The 13,709-nt window shown below is 44.1% G+C and overlaps 1 protein-coding gene across 3 annotated transcripts in view; it reads right to left on the bottom strand.

The window, feature by feature from the left end:
- Nucleotides 1-385: 385 nt before the first annotated feature.
- MXRA8 (matrix remodeling associated 8) overlaps nucleotides 386-13,709 on the bottom strand; it is a 28,692-nt gene continuing 15,368 nt past the window's right edge. For 2 of the 3 annotated variants that reach the window (XM_090122970.1, XM_090122969.1), the window contains exons 5-10: nucleotides 12,258-12,716; nucleotides 7,505-7,663; nucleotides 7,268-7,298; nucleotides 6,242-6,318; nucleotides 5,598-5,675; nucleotides 386-4,729 (exon numbers count right to left, since the gene is read on the bottom strand). In XM_090122970.1, the coding sequence (XP_089979096.1) occupies nucleotides 4,704-4,729; nucleotides 5,598-5,675; nucleotides 6,242-6,318; nucleotides 7,268-7,298; nucleotides 7,505-7,663; nucleotides 12,258-12,716 (830 nt within the window). In that variant the 3' untranslated portion in view covers nucleotides 386-4,703. The remainder of the gene's footprint in view (nucleotides 4,730-5,597; nucleotides 5,676-6,241; nucleotides 6,319-7,267; nucleotides 7,299-7,504; nucleotides 7,664-12,257; nucleotides 12,717-13,709) is intronic. The other variant, XM_031613632.2, reaches the window with a different exon arrangement.

Below are 13,709 nucleotides of genomic sequence, written 5' to 3' on the forward strand. Positions count from 1 at the left end.
AGAGAATTATAAAACTGTGCCATAAAGTATTCCAGCAGGATATGTTATCTTCCCTTCTGGTCCTGCAAAATTATGTACTCTGAAGGAGCTGCCAGCCTTCATCTCTGTGATAAATGATTCCAACTCCATGTGCAGCCACACAAGTGTTCATCACACAGTTCTGGAGAGCTAGAATTTGCCTGTGAGCCCCACATCAGAGACAAATGATGATGTCCCAAGTCAAAATCGCCAAATGTCCCATACTGAAATCACTGGAATAACTCACTGCATCAGAACTGCACTTTGTCAAGCACTTTAGGATGCTCTGAAATTAAACATGCTATTGGGAAGAATTAGCTAATGCAGGTGATAGCTTAGGCAGGATCTCCAGAAAGCAAGAAATAAAATCAACCTTTACTTGAAACTCTATTACGTTCTCCTTTATTTCTTAAATGCTAGGAGAGTTACACAGCAAGGACAAATGATAAAAGTTAAGTAACAATAATCATGAAAATTAATTCTGCAACAGTGAAGAACGAAACAAGATGCATGGACCAGGTCTTCCCCTCAGTCTTGAGAGGAAGCGTTGCATGCATGGAGCAGAAAAGAAAGGGCTCTATTTCCAGCCTGATATGCCAGTGGCCTTCTGCATCTTCTGACAAACAAATATTACATTGTGTGACTGTTTCCTCACTTCAGTTCTCCCCTGCTTCTACGTCACCAAGTTGCAGAAATACAAAACTGCATTGGAACTTCATTTGTATCAGCCAAATGAACTCAAAGGGTTCATTTGCTGCAGCACTTCGTATCAGAGCTGTGTCTGAGAACAAATCCCAGTGTTCCCACATAGCACCCTTTGGTTTGCATTATGAAACAGCCTTAAAATGCACTAGCTGCATGTATTTCAAAGATAATTCAACTGAAAAAGCATGCTCCAGCTATTGATGCTCTCAGTCCAGAGGATCAGACAGGCAGAAGTCACAACCAACCTTTCCCACCTGCAACATGCACTGTTTGCCTATACAGCTGCATGAGCTTCCATTCAAATTAAGCTCTTTTACTCTTCAATTAAGACCTCATCTTATGGAAAGAAATTTTTTTCCCCAGACTCTCTGAAATGGGCTCTTTCACTTTCTTCTCCTTCTTACAAGTCACTGACTCCATGCAGGTCCTTTACTCTTTCATCTGTACTTATTTTCCTTCCTCTCTATTTACGTCCAATTAAGATCATGATTATGTCATCTTCACTAATCTAAGCCTACAATTTGCACACACGTACTCTCTCCTGCAAATTATCATGTAATGATAAAATGAGGGAAAGCATATATTATAGATTACAGCATTCTTAGACTGATTAACAAACATAGTTAGTTGCTAATGAATGAGTTTACAGAAGACAGACTGAGTAACAAAGCCAAGACAAGCATGAACATCAGTGGAAAAAAACCCACCTGCATTGCAGTTTTCCTATTAAGATGGAAAAAGTCATAAGAAAGCCATAACATCTCAAGTAACTCAGACAAAATCATTTATCATTTCTCAGAGAGAAAGGCTGAGATGAGAGATGGGAGAAAGAGAAAGCCAACCTGCCTAGAATCACATTGAGCCTCTGGCAGGGTGGGAACAGAACACAGTCCTGTCCCAGAGCTAGTGGTTACCTACAAATCCAGACTGTAGATCCACTCCTAACGTCCATGTGCAAGATCACAATCGTTTAGGTTGGAGAAGACCTTGAGGGTCATCAAGTCCAACCATCAACCTCACCTACCAAGTCCCACCACAAAACAAGCAGAAGATCTGAATGGCTTCTTACCAGTATTGGAGGGCACACAACCCTTGATAACTCTCTGGATTAAGAAACAAAAATAAAAATAAAAACCTCTTCAGCTTAGTGTTCAGTTTTCTGGTTTCCTTCAACAGTTTGGAAACACACAAATCGATAGCCAGCAATTTTGCCCGGATCTCTTTCAGCCAGAATTTTAACTTAGTAAATTACACACTGGATGTGGCAGGCTGCTTTTAAAAACCACTCTTCTGATCCTCAGCCTAATCACACAACGCATGCCTCTCCTGATGAAAAAGGGCCACGATCTCAACCTGCTCTCCCATTTTGATCAGTCAAGGTTATACTGCTTTGTCTGACCATTATCCAAATTCAAACTTGGGATCAAAGCAAAGATGAGGAACTCATCAAGCTCTTCCTACCACTTGTTTCATAGAACAAATATATCTATTTCCCCTTAAGCTATTTTGCAGCCTAGAAGTCAAATAAAATATTTAAATGCCTCTGGAGTTTATGAGTAACCTCACTTTAAGCTGATGTCTGTATGAGCTGTGCTAAGCAATTTGAACTGGCAAGTAAAGATCTCCAACCTTTGACTCACAGACATGAAAGGGAGGGAGAAAGAGATTAATGGCAATTATTTGAGACTGTGCCACCCTGATGGAATAACCAGAGCAGCCTTACACACCTGCAGGAATGCAGCCTGGGTTCCAATCAGATCCTGCCAAAGGCAACCTAAGAATGGCTGAATACTCTGGGAGAAGGGAAAGCAAATAAGGACCTGGGCCCAACCCCATCCCCTCCTTACCACCAGTCTTCAGCCTGCCTACTCTGAACTCTTTTGTACAAGTGTATCTTAAAGCGAAGAGAAAAGCAGAAATCACAGAAATTGTCTGGAGAACAGCAGAAGAACTGAGCAAATCATAAGATCAGGATTTGCTCAGCTGTAGCATGTGCATCAGTAAATCAGACATTCAGGTTGGTAGCAGTGGAAAGAAAGGGTCTGTACAAGACTTGAATCCTATGTCTGGGAGGCCCATAGTATCGAACAGCTCTCAAAAAAGCCCTGGACCTTTTTACAGTGTGTGTGCCTGCAGTAGGTACTTTCACCCAACCATGACATCACTTTCCATTTTGGCCAAACCTGTACCCCATTACATAGCACTGACATGTGATAAGCGGTGAGAGTGGCTGTAACTGCCAGGACACAGACTGTAGTAGGCAGCAGGTGATATTCTCAATTGTTTAGGTGGTAAACGGAGATGCTTCCTTGGACCACAGCTACTTTATCTCCAGCAAAGATCTCAGGATTCTCCACAACAGGAAGAAATCCATACTGAGGCAGCAGCTGCAAGCAGAGCACTGCTTCAAGCCTGAAACCACTCCTGACACTCACAGTAATCCCACACAAGCTCTTCTTCACACTTCCACCACTCACAACATCCTGGAGACCTTACTCCAGCTCTAATCACTTAGCCCATGCTCAATCCCTTACTCTGCCCTTCTCTTCAGACACCCAAAGAGTAAGCTGGCAATCCCAGGCCAGCTACATGCTTCCATGAGAACACAAGCTGTTGCCATTGTGCTCCCAATGGCAGGAAACCTTATTTTCATCCATGCACAAAAGGACCACAGGCGTGTCGTGGTTTGGGAATGGTGCCACAGCACATCTCAAGCAGTCAGAGAGACTGTACAGAGGTGTTAATATTTTCTGGCTTTCCTGACACTTTACCTTGCTTGTATTATAACACTTAATTACTGTCTTCCAAATTTTTGGACACCCCCACCTGATGTAGTAGAATTAGATGTGGAACTCCCCTTCAGCCCATAACTTCACACTATGCTCCCCAGAACAATGCCAAAACCTACAAGAGTAAAATCATATCCCTCCCTGGCTGCTTCTTTTGGGGACCATGATCCATGAAAGTGCCTGATAGGCTATTTGGTGGAATGTGTTGTTAGTTTTGTTCCTCATGGTTGGCTCATGGAAGTTATTCTTTTCAGCAGTTAGTCTAACTGTGCTGTAATCGTACCTTTTTCTGTGATGAGCTCACAAGAACTGTGTGGGGAGGATCCACTCAAGGACTGCAGGAAAATCATGCTCCAGATTCCACACAGGAGCTTAGCTCTGTCCATATATTTCTGGATCTGATCTAACTGACACTGGTATTACAGCACTGTACCTCCAACTGCAGCTGAAAGTGTCTGCTCCTGACAAATTTGGTTTGGTTTGCACTGAAACAAAAACAAATCAACAAATAAGCTTAGAGTGAGAAATACAAAGTTAGACTCCCAGAACTCTTTGGAGCTGATCCCAACACTATAATGGTGGCAACTAGATCTGCGTGCCTCCCTTTCCCCTGTAAAATGAGGATGTTGACATTTCCCTGTTTGTATGATGAGGTATTTATATTGTTATTTGTGAAGGGCTGAATAAGCAATTCTTTGTACCTGGAATATATAAAGTGCTAAGTGACAGTACTCTTCCTCTCAATGTACACCAGCATGAGAGATCACAATCAGGCTTTGCTATTACATTTCTAATGAGTACATTGCATGAAAAAAATGCCTGATATAATGATAGCTAAGATTGGTGTTGCAGGTTGGTTTATTTAAAGCAGTAACATCAAAGCAAAAGGTCTGCTGATTCAGCTCGTAAAAATCATTGATGCATAAAAACAACAATAATATCAGAAAGAAAATGGGAGGGAGGACTGGGAGAACAATAGAAGAAAAGTAAACCCAAACCCATCATAAATGCACACGAGACAGATGGCCTAACTCTTTCAGAAAGCATTTGCAAATACCCTCATGCTTACTGGGGAGAAACTCTACATGAAAAATGTATGGTAACTGGAGGGACGTGGTATTATGAAAGGCATCTCCTTTCCATCTATCTTTGATTGAAGCTTCTGGTCCAGCCAGCAGCTTGGGAATGTCTTCATTTACAATATTCCTTCCTGAAATCTGAAAGCAATTGAAATGGAGATCAGTACCCAGAATGAAATTTTAAACCATCTAAAGAAACACACAGTGATATGGAATTAGTTATACAGTTACAAGTGACCATTTGCAGTCAGCCACGTGCCCAGTATCTTCTTCATAAACCTCACAGTGAGATTTATGGCATACAAATTATAACACAGATAATCTCTGCAGAATGTACGTAAAGTATCATAAGAGCTGCATCAAGAACTGCAGATATAAGGCAACTCAATTCTCTTCTTGATGCCACTTCAGACACATTTAATATGTTCTAAAATCATATGAAAGAAGTCACGGAACCTAACCTTCTTAAAAGCACAGCCTGTCATAAGTGCAACTCTGCAAACTGACAGATGGCAGTATCCAGAATTTCGACTGGGTAAATAAAAGGAAATTCAGCTCCTAGAGGTAGGGAGCTGTTTTGTTGGATAAAGTCAGTGATTGCCTATTGCCCATAAATTAATTCAACTCAAAACACTCTTCTGCACAGCAGTTTCTTCTCAAATACCATGCCACATTTTTGAGATGCATCTCCCTCTGAGGTCGTAATATAGAATGCACTATTCCAATCCTGCTAGGCATTCTTTTTCCAATAAGGAGAAATTCTATTTGTGTCATGCCAGAAGCTTTTAAAAGCCTAATCACTACTTGCATCTTGTGGCTCCATGATGAAAGGATAGGAAGGGAACTGGCTTCTCATTCCTGCTGCCATCTGTCATGATGTTTACCATTCTTCATTTGCCTGTGGCTTGGTCAGCTCACTGCTATACTGTGCTCTTCCCTCCTCCCTCCTCCAACCCATCAGTAGGTTCCTACAGCCACCAATTAGGGTGAAGCAGGTCATTATTACCTTTGTCTAAATCAATGTTCTTTGCTGGGAAACTTCTGGCTTGCTCAGCCTTCTCCTTCAGGATGTTGTTTTTGTAATCTGTATAAGGGAGGAATGTATGTAATTCAGACAGACATTAGAACATTAAGAGAAAACAAAGCTTTACAAGCACGGCATCAGCCCTTCCTTGAAGTACCCTAGGTCTATCATTTCCAGATCTTTAGGGGTAACTCATGGAGTTAATCAACTGCTCAGCAGAAAAACATGCTACATCTTAGGGTGGTTGTATTTTTTCCCTGGTACTAAATCATGCTTTAACTCTCTGTTCCTCATAGGTACCACAGAGTCTTCCATCACGACAGCAATTTATATTTGCTGCTGCCCTGGTTTGCAACTCACCCTCTGCTATTCCTTTGTTCCTTGCTTCAATTTTTATATCTGCCTTTTACTCACTGGGGTCATTACTGCAGTAACTTTGATACCCAAAGCACGTCAGCTTGTTCTTTAAAAGGTTGTATCTTTACTACGGGTGAGATTCCCCTAAGTGTGCATTTACAACCACAAAGTTAGGTTACTACAAAATGAACATAGAAATGTCATTAAAAAGTCCTTAGCTGTAACAAGTTTTGAACAAGTCTGGAGAATGGCTGCTAGCTGATACATACCCAGCCTGATGTCTTCACTTTTGTACTGAGTCAGATCTGTTGTGTCGACCGTAAATTCTTTGAGATTTACATCCTTCCTGGAAAATCAATGAGTGAAAAAATGGTTATTAAAGGATGTACCAGTAACTGGCTCCTTTTACTTTTTTTTTTTTCCCCACAATAGCTTTCTCGAGAACTTAATTTGTTTATTGACTATACATCTGGAGGACAGCTGAAAAAACTCAGAGGATTTAATTCTTTGTTAAATGCTGGTGATATTCACAGTAATCCCTGTAGAATCCTTTTCTATTTCTACAAAGCTTCCCTGGAGAAAGTATGACAGAGAGATGACAGCATTGGCAGCCACTGCACACGGATATTTTTCCTGTGTTCGCCTTTAACCTGTCAAACAGATTTCACAGGATCATACTACTTATTAGGGGATGTGTTTCTCCTCTCTCTTACTTTCACTGTCTTTTCTACTAACACCAAGAGATCTCTGGCTAATCTGTGTCTTCTTTTCCCTCACGAATCTGACCAGTGTCTAGAAAAATGGGAAACCAATTTGTTCTGGAACTTTCCCATTTCTTCCACTTTACTACAGGTAACAAAACATAAAGGGACCCAGATACACCATCTTGGCTTAGGTCCATCTCACAGCAGAGTCTACAGTAGATCTATGCATTACCCCTTTGCCATTAACTCCTAATGACCTCTCAGATAAACACATGAATCAGTTCCCAAATGATAACCAGAGATGCCAAACAATCCCTACAAGCCATTCTCTCCTTCCACACTTTGACAGCATGGAATTTGCTTCCTGATATTCAACCATGAAGCAAGCGTGTATTTCCTGGAAACATCAGCCTGATAATGACTAGAATGTAAAACAAAGAAACTCTATCAAACAGTGCGTGCTGTAGGTGGCTGTATTCTTACTAGACAAATCCTCAGCTGTTTTAGGCTCTTCATGACAGAGGCAAGGGACCAGTAAGTTTGTTCTTATGTATTCTACTCACAGACAGCAGATTCTATAATGATACTTACTCTCCATATTTCTTCACGTTGTATTCATAACCTAAATAGGGACAAGAAATAGAACGAGCAGTTATATCCAATCCAACCAACAGCTCCCACGTACCACTGACAGCACAGCAGCTATTCATCCTCTCTGCTGTGATGCTTTCAGTAAGCACTGTGCTGCACAGTAACTGTTTGCAGAATCACCTCTCCTACCACAGGATATTCCCCAGCACTCCAGAGATGGTGTTTTCCAGCACTCACCTCTCTGCCTGCGCTTGCGGGTGATGAAGACAACGATGATGAGCAGGACAATGAAGAGCAGCAGCGTTGCCAGGACGTAGCCCAGCTGCTGGAAGAAGTGGATGCGGCTCTCAGGGATGATGACGTTTATCACATTGTGCCCCCTGACAACATTTGGATCTGAGAACAGAGAAAAAAGGAATACAAGGCAATAGTTGTCACTGGCATTCAAAGCATGTTTGCAGGTGGGTCCATACGTGGAATTGAAAAGCATGTTCAGTGGCCATTGCACGTTCCCATGCTGCTGTCTGCTTATCAGAGTGCTGTTTTTGTTAACAGCAGAGAGCAAGCCTAGCAAGAAGCCACAACAGACAACCTAGAGTTGCTGTGGGGTAGCACAGCCCTCTTCTGGGTCCCTTGCAACACGCACACACCACATCGCTTCGGCTCCAGACAGCTGAAGTATGAAGCAGCCACTCCCAGCCAAGGGTTGTAATTTACAGAGTGGGAGGAATTTTCAATGCCAAAGAATGAGTTCCCTTTGAAATCAAATAAAAATCAATAAATAAAATAAAAACCCACAAAGAAAAGCCAAGATTCCATTCCACTTGTGGGTGCAGCAGCGCTGCAGTTCCTCAGCACAGGAAAGGGTAACTCTAAACTTTTACGTGGAACATTTTTGCAGCTCTCAAATAAATAGGTCAATGCTTTGCACACACAAAGAGAGCAACTTCTCTGCTTGCAACTGTCAGAAGAACGGATAAATCCAGGCACAGACCACAAAGCCAGGACACACTGTGCTGTGGAAGGCTTTTCTCTTCAGAATAGAGCTGAGTGCACCAGCAAGAGGTTTTGACCACTGTTCTCCTGGGAGTTTAACTCCAGTCAGAGGGAATAAGGGGAAAGATTGGGAAAACATCCCCAAAGCCACGCTGCCATTCAGCAATGTCTTCTGAAGTGAGCCTGCCTCAAGCAAACCAGCCAATAATAAGCACTGATTTTAACACTGGGACTAAGTAGTCATAGGGCTGAGAGTCAAGCAGCTGGTCTCATTTGTTATCAGACATGGAGACATGGCTTTGTGTCCAGCTAATTGTATTCCAACACGAACAGCCTTCCCCAGCAGCGTTTTGCTATTCCTCTTTAAGCAGAGCCACATCTCCAGCACCAGTTAAGGTCAGAACTGATCAGCACGAACAAGAATGTCGCAGTCGAGCTAAGCCAGCAAGTTCATCATTATTTCAACAGCTGGTTTTCCTTTTGAGGCTGTTTGGAAATGTTAGAAACTGCTCATTTCCATCAGCACAGTACTGTAAATAGGCCGAGTCCTGAAACAAAATATTCCCCACAAAAAAATACAGCACCGAGAGCATTGATTTTGTCCAGCCTCACCCTCCATGGTAGCAGGGCAGGCAAGCAGCTTGTTAAGTTAACCAAACAAATCTCCAGATGCTGGATGCTTTGTGCGTGCTGGCTGTCCTGCTCAAAGCTAGCATGTATTTTTCACCACTAAGAAATACCAAACCAAAAAAGCCACTTGTAAAGCTGCAAACTGTGTATGTGACAGTTCTGCTTTAACAAACCTCTGCATCACGAAGGGTTTCTTCAGCAGCTGCCATAATGAGATGGTAGCCGTTGGATCAGCCATTGAGCCAGCAGACCTAAATGCATCCTATTCCTGGCCCTTTGCTTTCCCACAGTACTGCAGGGGAGGGTAGGATCTGAACTGAAACTTTATTCAATATCAGAGAGGACACCAGAATGGCAAGCTGCAAAACCAGATGCAGCTTTATTCTATCACTGACATCCTTCAGTGTGTCTCAGCTTGGTTTCCCCTTCTGCCTCCACTCCATTCACATGATCTCTCTGCTGGAAAAGAAGTCTTAATGGTGGGGAACAAAAAACTGGAAGAGATGCCTTCATGTTACCTTATCAAAATGTAGAAGGGTCAGATCTTTCAGCTGGAAAAAACAGAGCTGCACCATGAGAACTCACAACTGCTGGGTACGTGGCACATTTTCTTTTCTAGGCTGGCAAGGACTGAGAGTAGTTTTGCAAGATAGGCTATTCTTCAATCACTTGCTCCAAAACAAATGCAGAGTAAAAATACACTAAATTAGTAGGCATACAACACATTTATTCTGCTGGGACTTGGGAAAAGAATTGAATTCATGTTTATAGTTCAAAACAGGATGAAATTTCCTGTCTGGAAACAGCTCTGAGCTTTGGAGTTATGCCAGAAACGATAGCTGCTCGCTGAAAAAAATCTCACTGCATTGCTTTTGTTATCTCCTGATGTTTCATTTTGGCTTTAAGTTACAGCCCAGAAAATTTCTGCCCAGCTCTTCACAGAGGAGAAGTATCTCAGCCTTTGCTGCTATCCACAAACAGGCTGCCCATCAGTGAGGGGCTTGAAAAAGGCACTCCAGAATCTCAGCTCCTTTCCCTGTTCCCATCGACTCAGCACATTTTTGTGCCTGGTGCTCTCAGACCAGCTGATCCCTTCCTGCCCCCAGGGAATAAAGCTCCTCGAAGGCTGTTCTTTTCGGTGCTTTTCTCAGGAAGGCAAATTCCTTCAGCAGTGGGGCACTACTTCCAAACCAAGCGAGCCCAGCAGGCTGTATTACCTGCAGGATCTGCCAGCTGGGCAGGTGGTAACCATTCAGCCACAATCAGGACAGTGAGAGGAAGATTTCTGGATGGGTAATGATGTAGTTTCCATCTGCACAGTGGGTTTTGATAGGGCTCAAGGGTAGCAAAAGAGCCGGATGCAGGGAGACTGATAGTTGTGTGTTCTGGTCCCTGTGTCACAGAATCACAGAATCACAGAATCGTAGGGGTTGGAAGGGACCTCCAGAGATCATCGAGTCCAACCCCCCTGCCAAAGCAGGATCCCTACACCAGGTCGCACAGGTAGGCGTCCAGGCGGGTCTTGAATATCTCCAGAGAAGGAGACTCCACAACCTCCCTGGGCAGCCTGTTCCAGTGCTCCGTCACCCTCACCGTAAAGAAGTTCTTGCGCACATTGGTGCGGAACTTCCTATGCTCCAGCTTCTGGCCATTTCCCCTTGTCCTGTCTCTGCACACTGCTGAAAAGAGTCTGGCCTCGCCACTTTGCCCCCCACACCTTAGATATTTATAGACCTGGATCAGGTCCCCTCTCAGTCTTCTCTTCTCAAGGCTAAACAGACCCAGCTCACTTAGCCTTTCCTCATAGGGGAGATGCTCCAGGCCCTTCACCATCTTTGTGGCTCTCCGCTGGACTCTTTCCAAGAGATCCCTGTCTTTTTTGTACTGGGGAGCCCAGAACTGGACACAGTACTCCAGATGAGGCCTTACCAGGGCAGAGTAGAGGGGGAGGATCACCTCCCTCGACCTGCTGGCCACGCTCCTTTTGATGCACCCCAGAATGCCATTGGCCTTTTTGGCCACAAGGGCACACTGCTGGCTCATGGCCAACCTGTCGTCCACCAGGACACCCAGGTCCCTCTCTGCAGAGCTCCTCTCCAGCAGGTCATCCCCCAACCTGTACCGGTGCATGGAATTATTCCTCCCTAGGTGCAAGACTCTACACTTGCTTTTGTTAAACTTCATCTGGTTCCTTACTGCCCAGCTCTCCAGCCTGTCCAGGTCTCGCTGAATGTGTCAGCACAGCCCCAGTGGCCACTCCTCTTCAGTACAGCCAGGATTTCTGGCCACCAGCCTTAGTCCCAGTGGGGAACTTTGGGCTTCTGTGACTTGAAAAAAAAAGCTAATTGCTAGAGAAGAATAGACATATCTAAAAATGTATGAATCATAGAATCACAAGCTTGGAAAGGAACTACAACATCATCTAGTCCAACCGTCCTCCAATCACCATTACTACCCAGTAATGTCCAAATTCTGTAGTAAGCAGCCAATAAACATTAAGTCACAACGAGTATTTTAAAATGTTAATATGGAACTATACCTAAGGGATTTTCATATATACGTTTTTTAAAACTTGAGATTTTATTTTTCTGCCTGAACTAAGCATGATGGTTTGGGGTTTGGACAGGCTGTCAAATGATAGCTCACTGCAGTGGAAAATGTGAAAATTGGCTTAAGAAAAAAAAAAAGAAGAAGAAAAAAAAGCTGAAGGGTGGAGGAAAATTCCTGGTGGTTGATTCTGCAAAGTCTGGCACCTGGCACAGCCTGAACCCCTGAGCAGCAGGGTGGGAAGTGCTTATACAAACAGGGGCATGTTGTAACAGCAAAGGCAGCACAGAACCGACCCCCTACCCCACACCCTCTCCTGTTTCATAAAAGTAAGCAGAAAAGGGAATCTGTTAGAAAAACAGTTTGCTTGCTTTAGGGTGTTTAAGCACTGCAGAGCAGAGCAAACAGCAGCAGGACATGATGTCACTGCAGTACAGCAGGCAGTGTAGTTAGCCCTGGTGGGTGGGACGCTCCACTCTGGGTGCAGCTCAGTGTTAAAGCAACACCAGAGAATCCTCACTAATATTTTGTAGCTCCAGGTACACCACTGTAATGGGAACATCTCAGTAAGAATGCAGTCCACACATTAGAGCCCTGCACCAGTAGTGAGGGAGGGAGGCAAGACCTCATCTAATTCTGTGATTTTAAGGGCAGGAATTGCACGTGGCTCAAATAGGAGAAACCATACAGGAAACCCCAGCATCGAGTGGCACCTTCAGTTCAGAGGTGTCTGTGGTACTTCTGCAGGGCACAGGTTTGCCTTGACCACACTCCCTCCCCCCTCCTGCAGTCAGAAGCACTGCCAGAAGCCACTCACCTATGGCCGGGGCAGTGTTGTGAGTAGTGAGGTTCACCACCTTCTTCTCTCTCACTGGCTCTGTCACAAAGACCTGGTAGATCCTGCGCTCATGCAGGCCACAGTAATGATGGTGCAGATGGCAGGAATAAGTGCCTTCATCTGCATTTTCCAGCTCAGAAATTCGCAGGGAAAAGTCACCCAGGGCAAAGGCTGTGTCTGTGATGTTCATCTTCTGCCGAATGAAGAGAGGCCCGTAAGAGCGGCGCTCACCAGAGGCATACAGGTCAATGAGGCGGTCAGCGCGGTCGTGGGGAACCCCTGGGGGCTGCCTGTCCCAATGGACCACTTGCTGCTCCTCTTCACTGTGCCGTTCGGTCCAGATGTGGTTCCGGTTGATACAGGGGAGCATCACAGTACTGCCTTCCAAAGCAACAATCACAGCTTTCTCTCCATCCCAATATTCTTTTGCTGCTTTGGCTGTGGAAATAACACATGCATCTTTACCCATTTGTCTCATGCTTAAGGACTCCCATGAACACCTAGGGTTGCTCTCAGACCCTGCAATCCTATAACACATCCTCTGCAAAGGTCCTGAAGTGCCACAGATTAACATGCCTCACTCACACTCAATTCAGCACATAGTGAACAAAGGCACCCATATCTTCACATCCCAGGTGGGTGCATTGAGCACAGCCATTTCCTTTCCTTAAAAGTGAGAATTCATCTCTTGCTTCAGAACGAAGGAAGAACATTGTCTCAACAGACCATGAATGGAATAAGAATAACAGACTCCATCTTCTATACACTCGATTCCCCAAGCAGGAAATGCTTTCCTTCCCACAAATACCCTAATTACTGAAGAAGTTCAAGGAACACTGTTCTGTGTTTTGTTCTTGAAAAAGGAATAACAGAAGAATCAAAACGCAGATGAGCAGTCCAGGGCTCACAGGCCAGCCTGGGTGTTCTCACTGCATAGAAGCTGTGAGAACAGCAGCAGGGGTGCACTTCTTTTCTACCCCATCAGTTTTTTAAACAACTCAGCACTTCAGCTGCTTCCCAGCACCATCAGCCCCAGCAACCTTACTTGTGCACTATGTGTAAGTCGATTTAAATAACTTAAGTGTTTCTGTGGTGTAGGTGGCACACACTGAGGTACCAACAGCCCTTAGAAACTTCCTTCCAGAGCTAGAGCCAAGGGTTTTGTTTGTTGTTTTTTTTTCAACAGGCTTCTCAAGCTAAGCTCAGCAGTCCGTGTTACAAGACAGATCTTTGTGGCTAACTTGACTCATGATGGATTGTTATTAGGAATGTTTTATTGCTGGAGCACTGACAGCCCAGTTAGCTAACTGGGCTGGTTAGTGTACAGTTAAAAGGCTTTCTAGAGTTGGGCACAGGCCAAGAAAGGAAAGGCTTTCATAAAAACATACGCTGATCAAAATTTCTGATATTCAGGGAACCTAATAGAAAACC

Source organism: Phasianus colchicus, chromosome 22, assembly GCF_987193195.1.
Source record: "Phasianus colchicus chromosome 22, bPhaCol1.hap1.1, whole genome shotgun sequence".
Taxonomy (NCBI): domain Eukaryota; kingdom Metazoa; phylum Chordata; class Aves; order Galliformes; family Phasianidae; genus Phasianus; species Phasianus colchicus.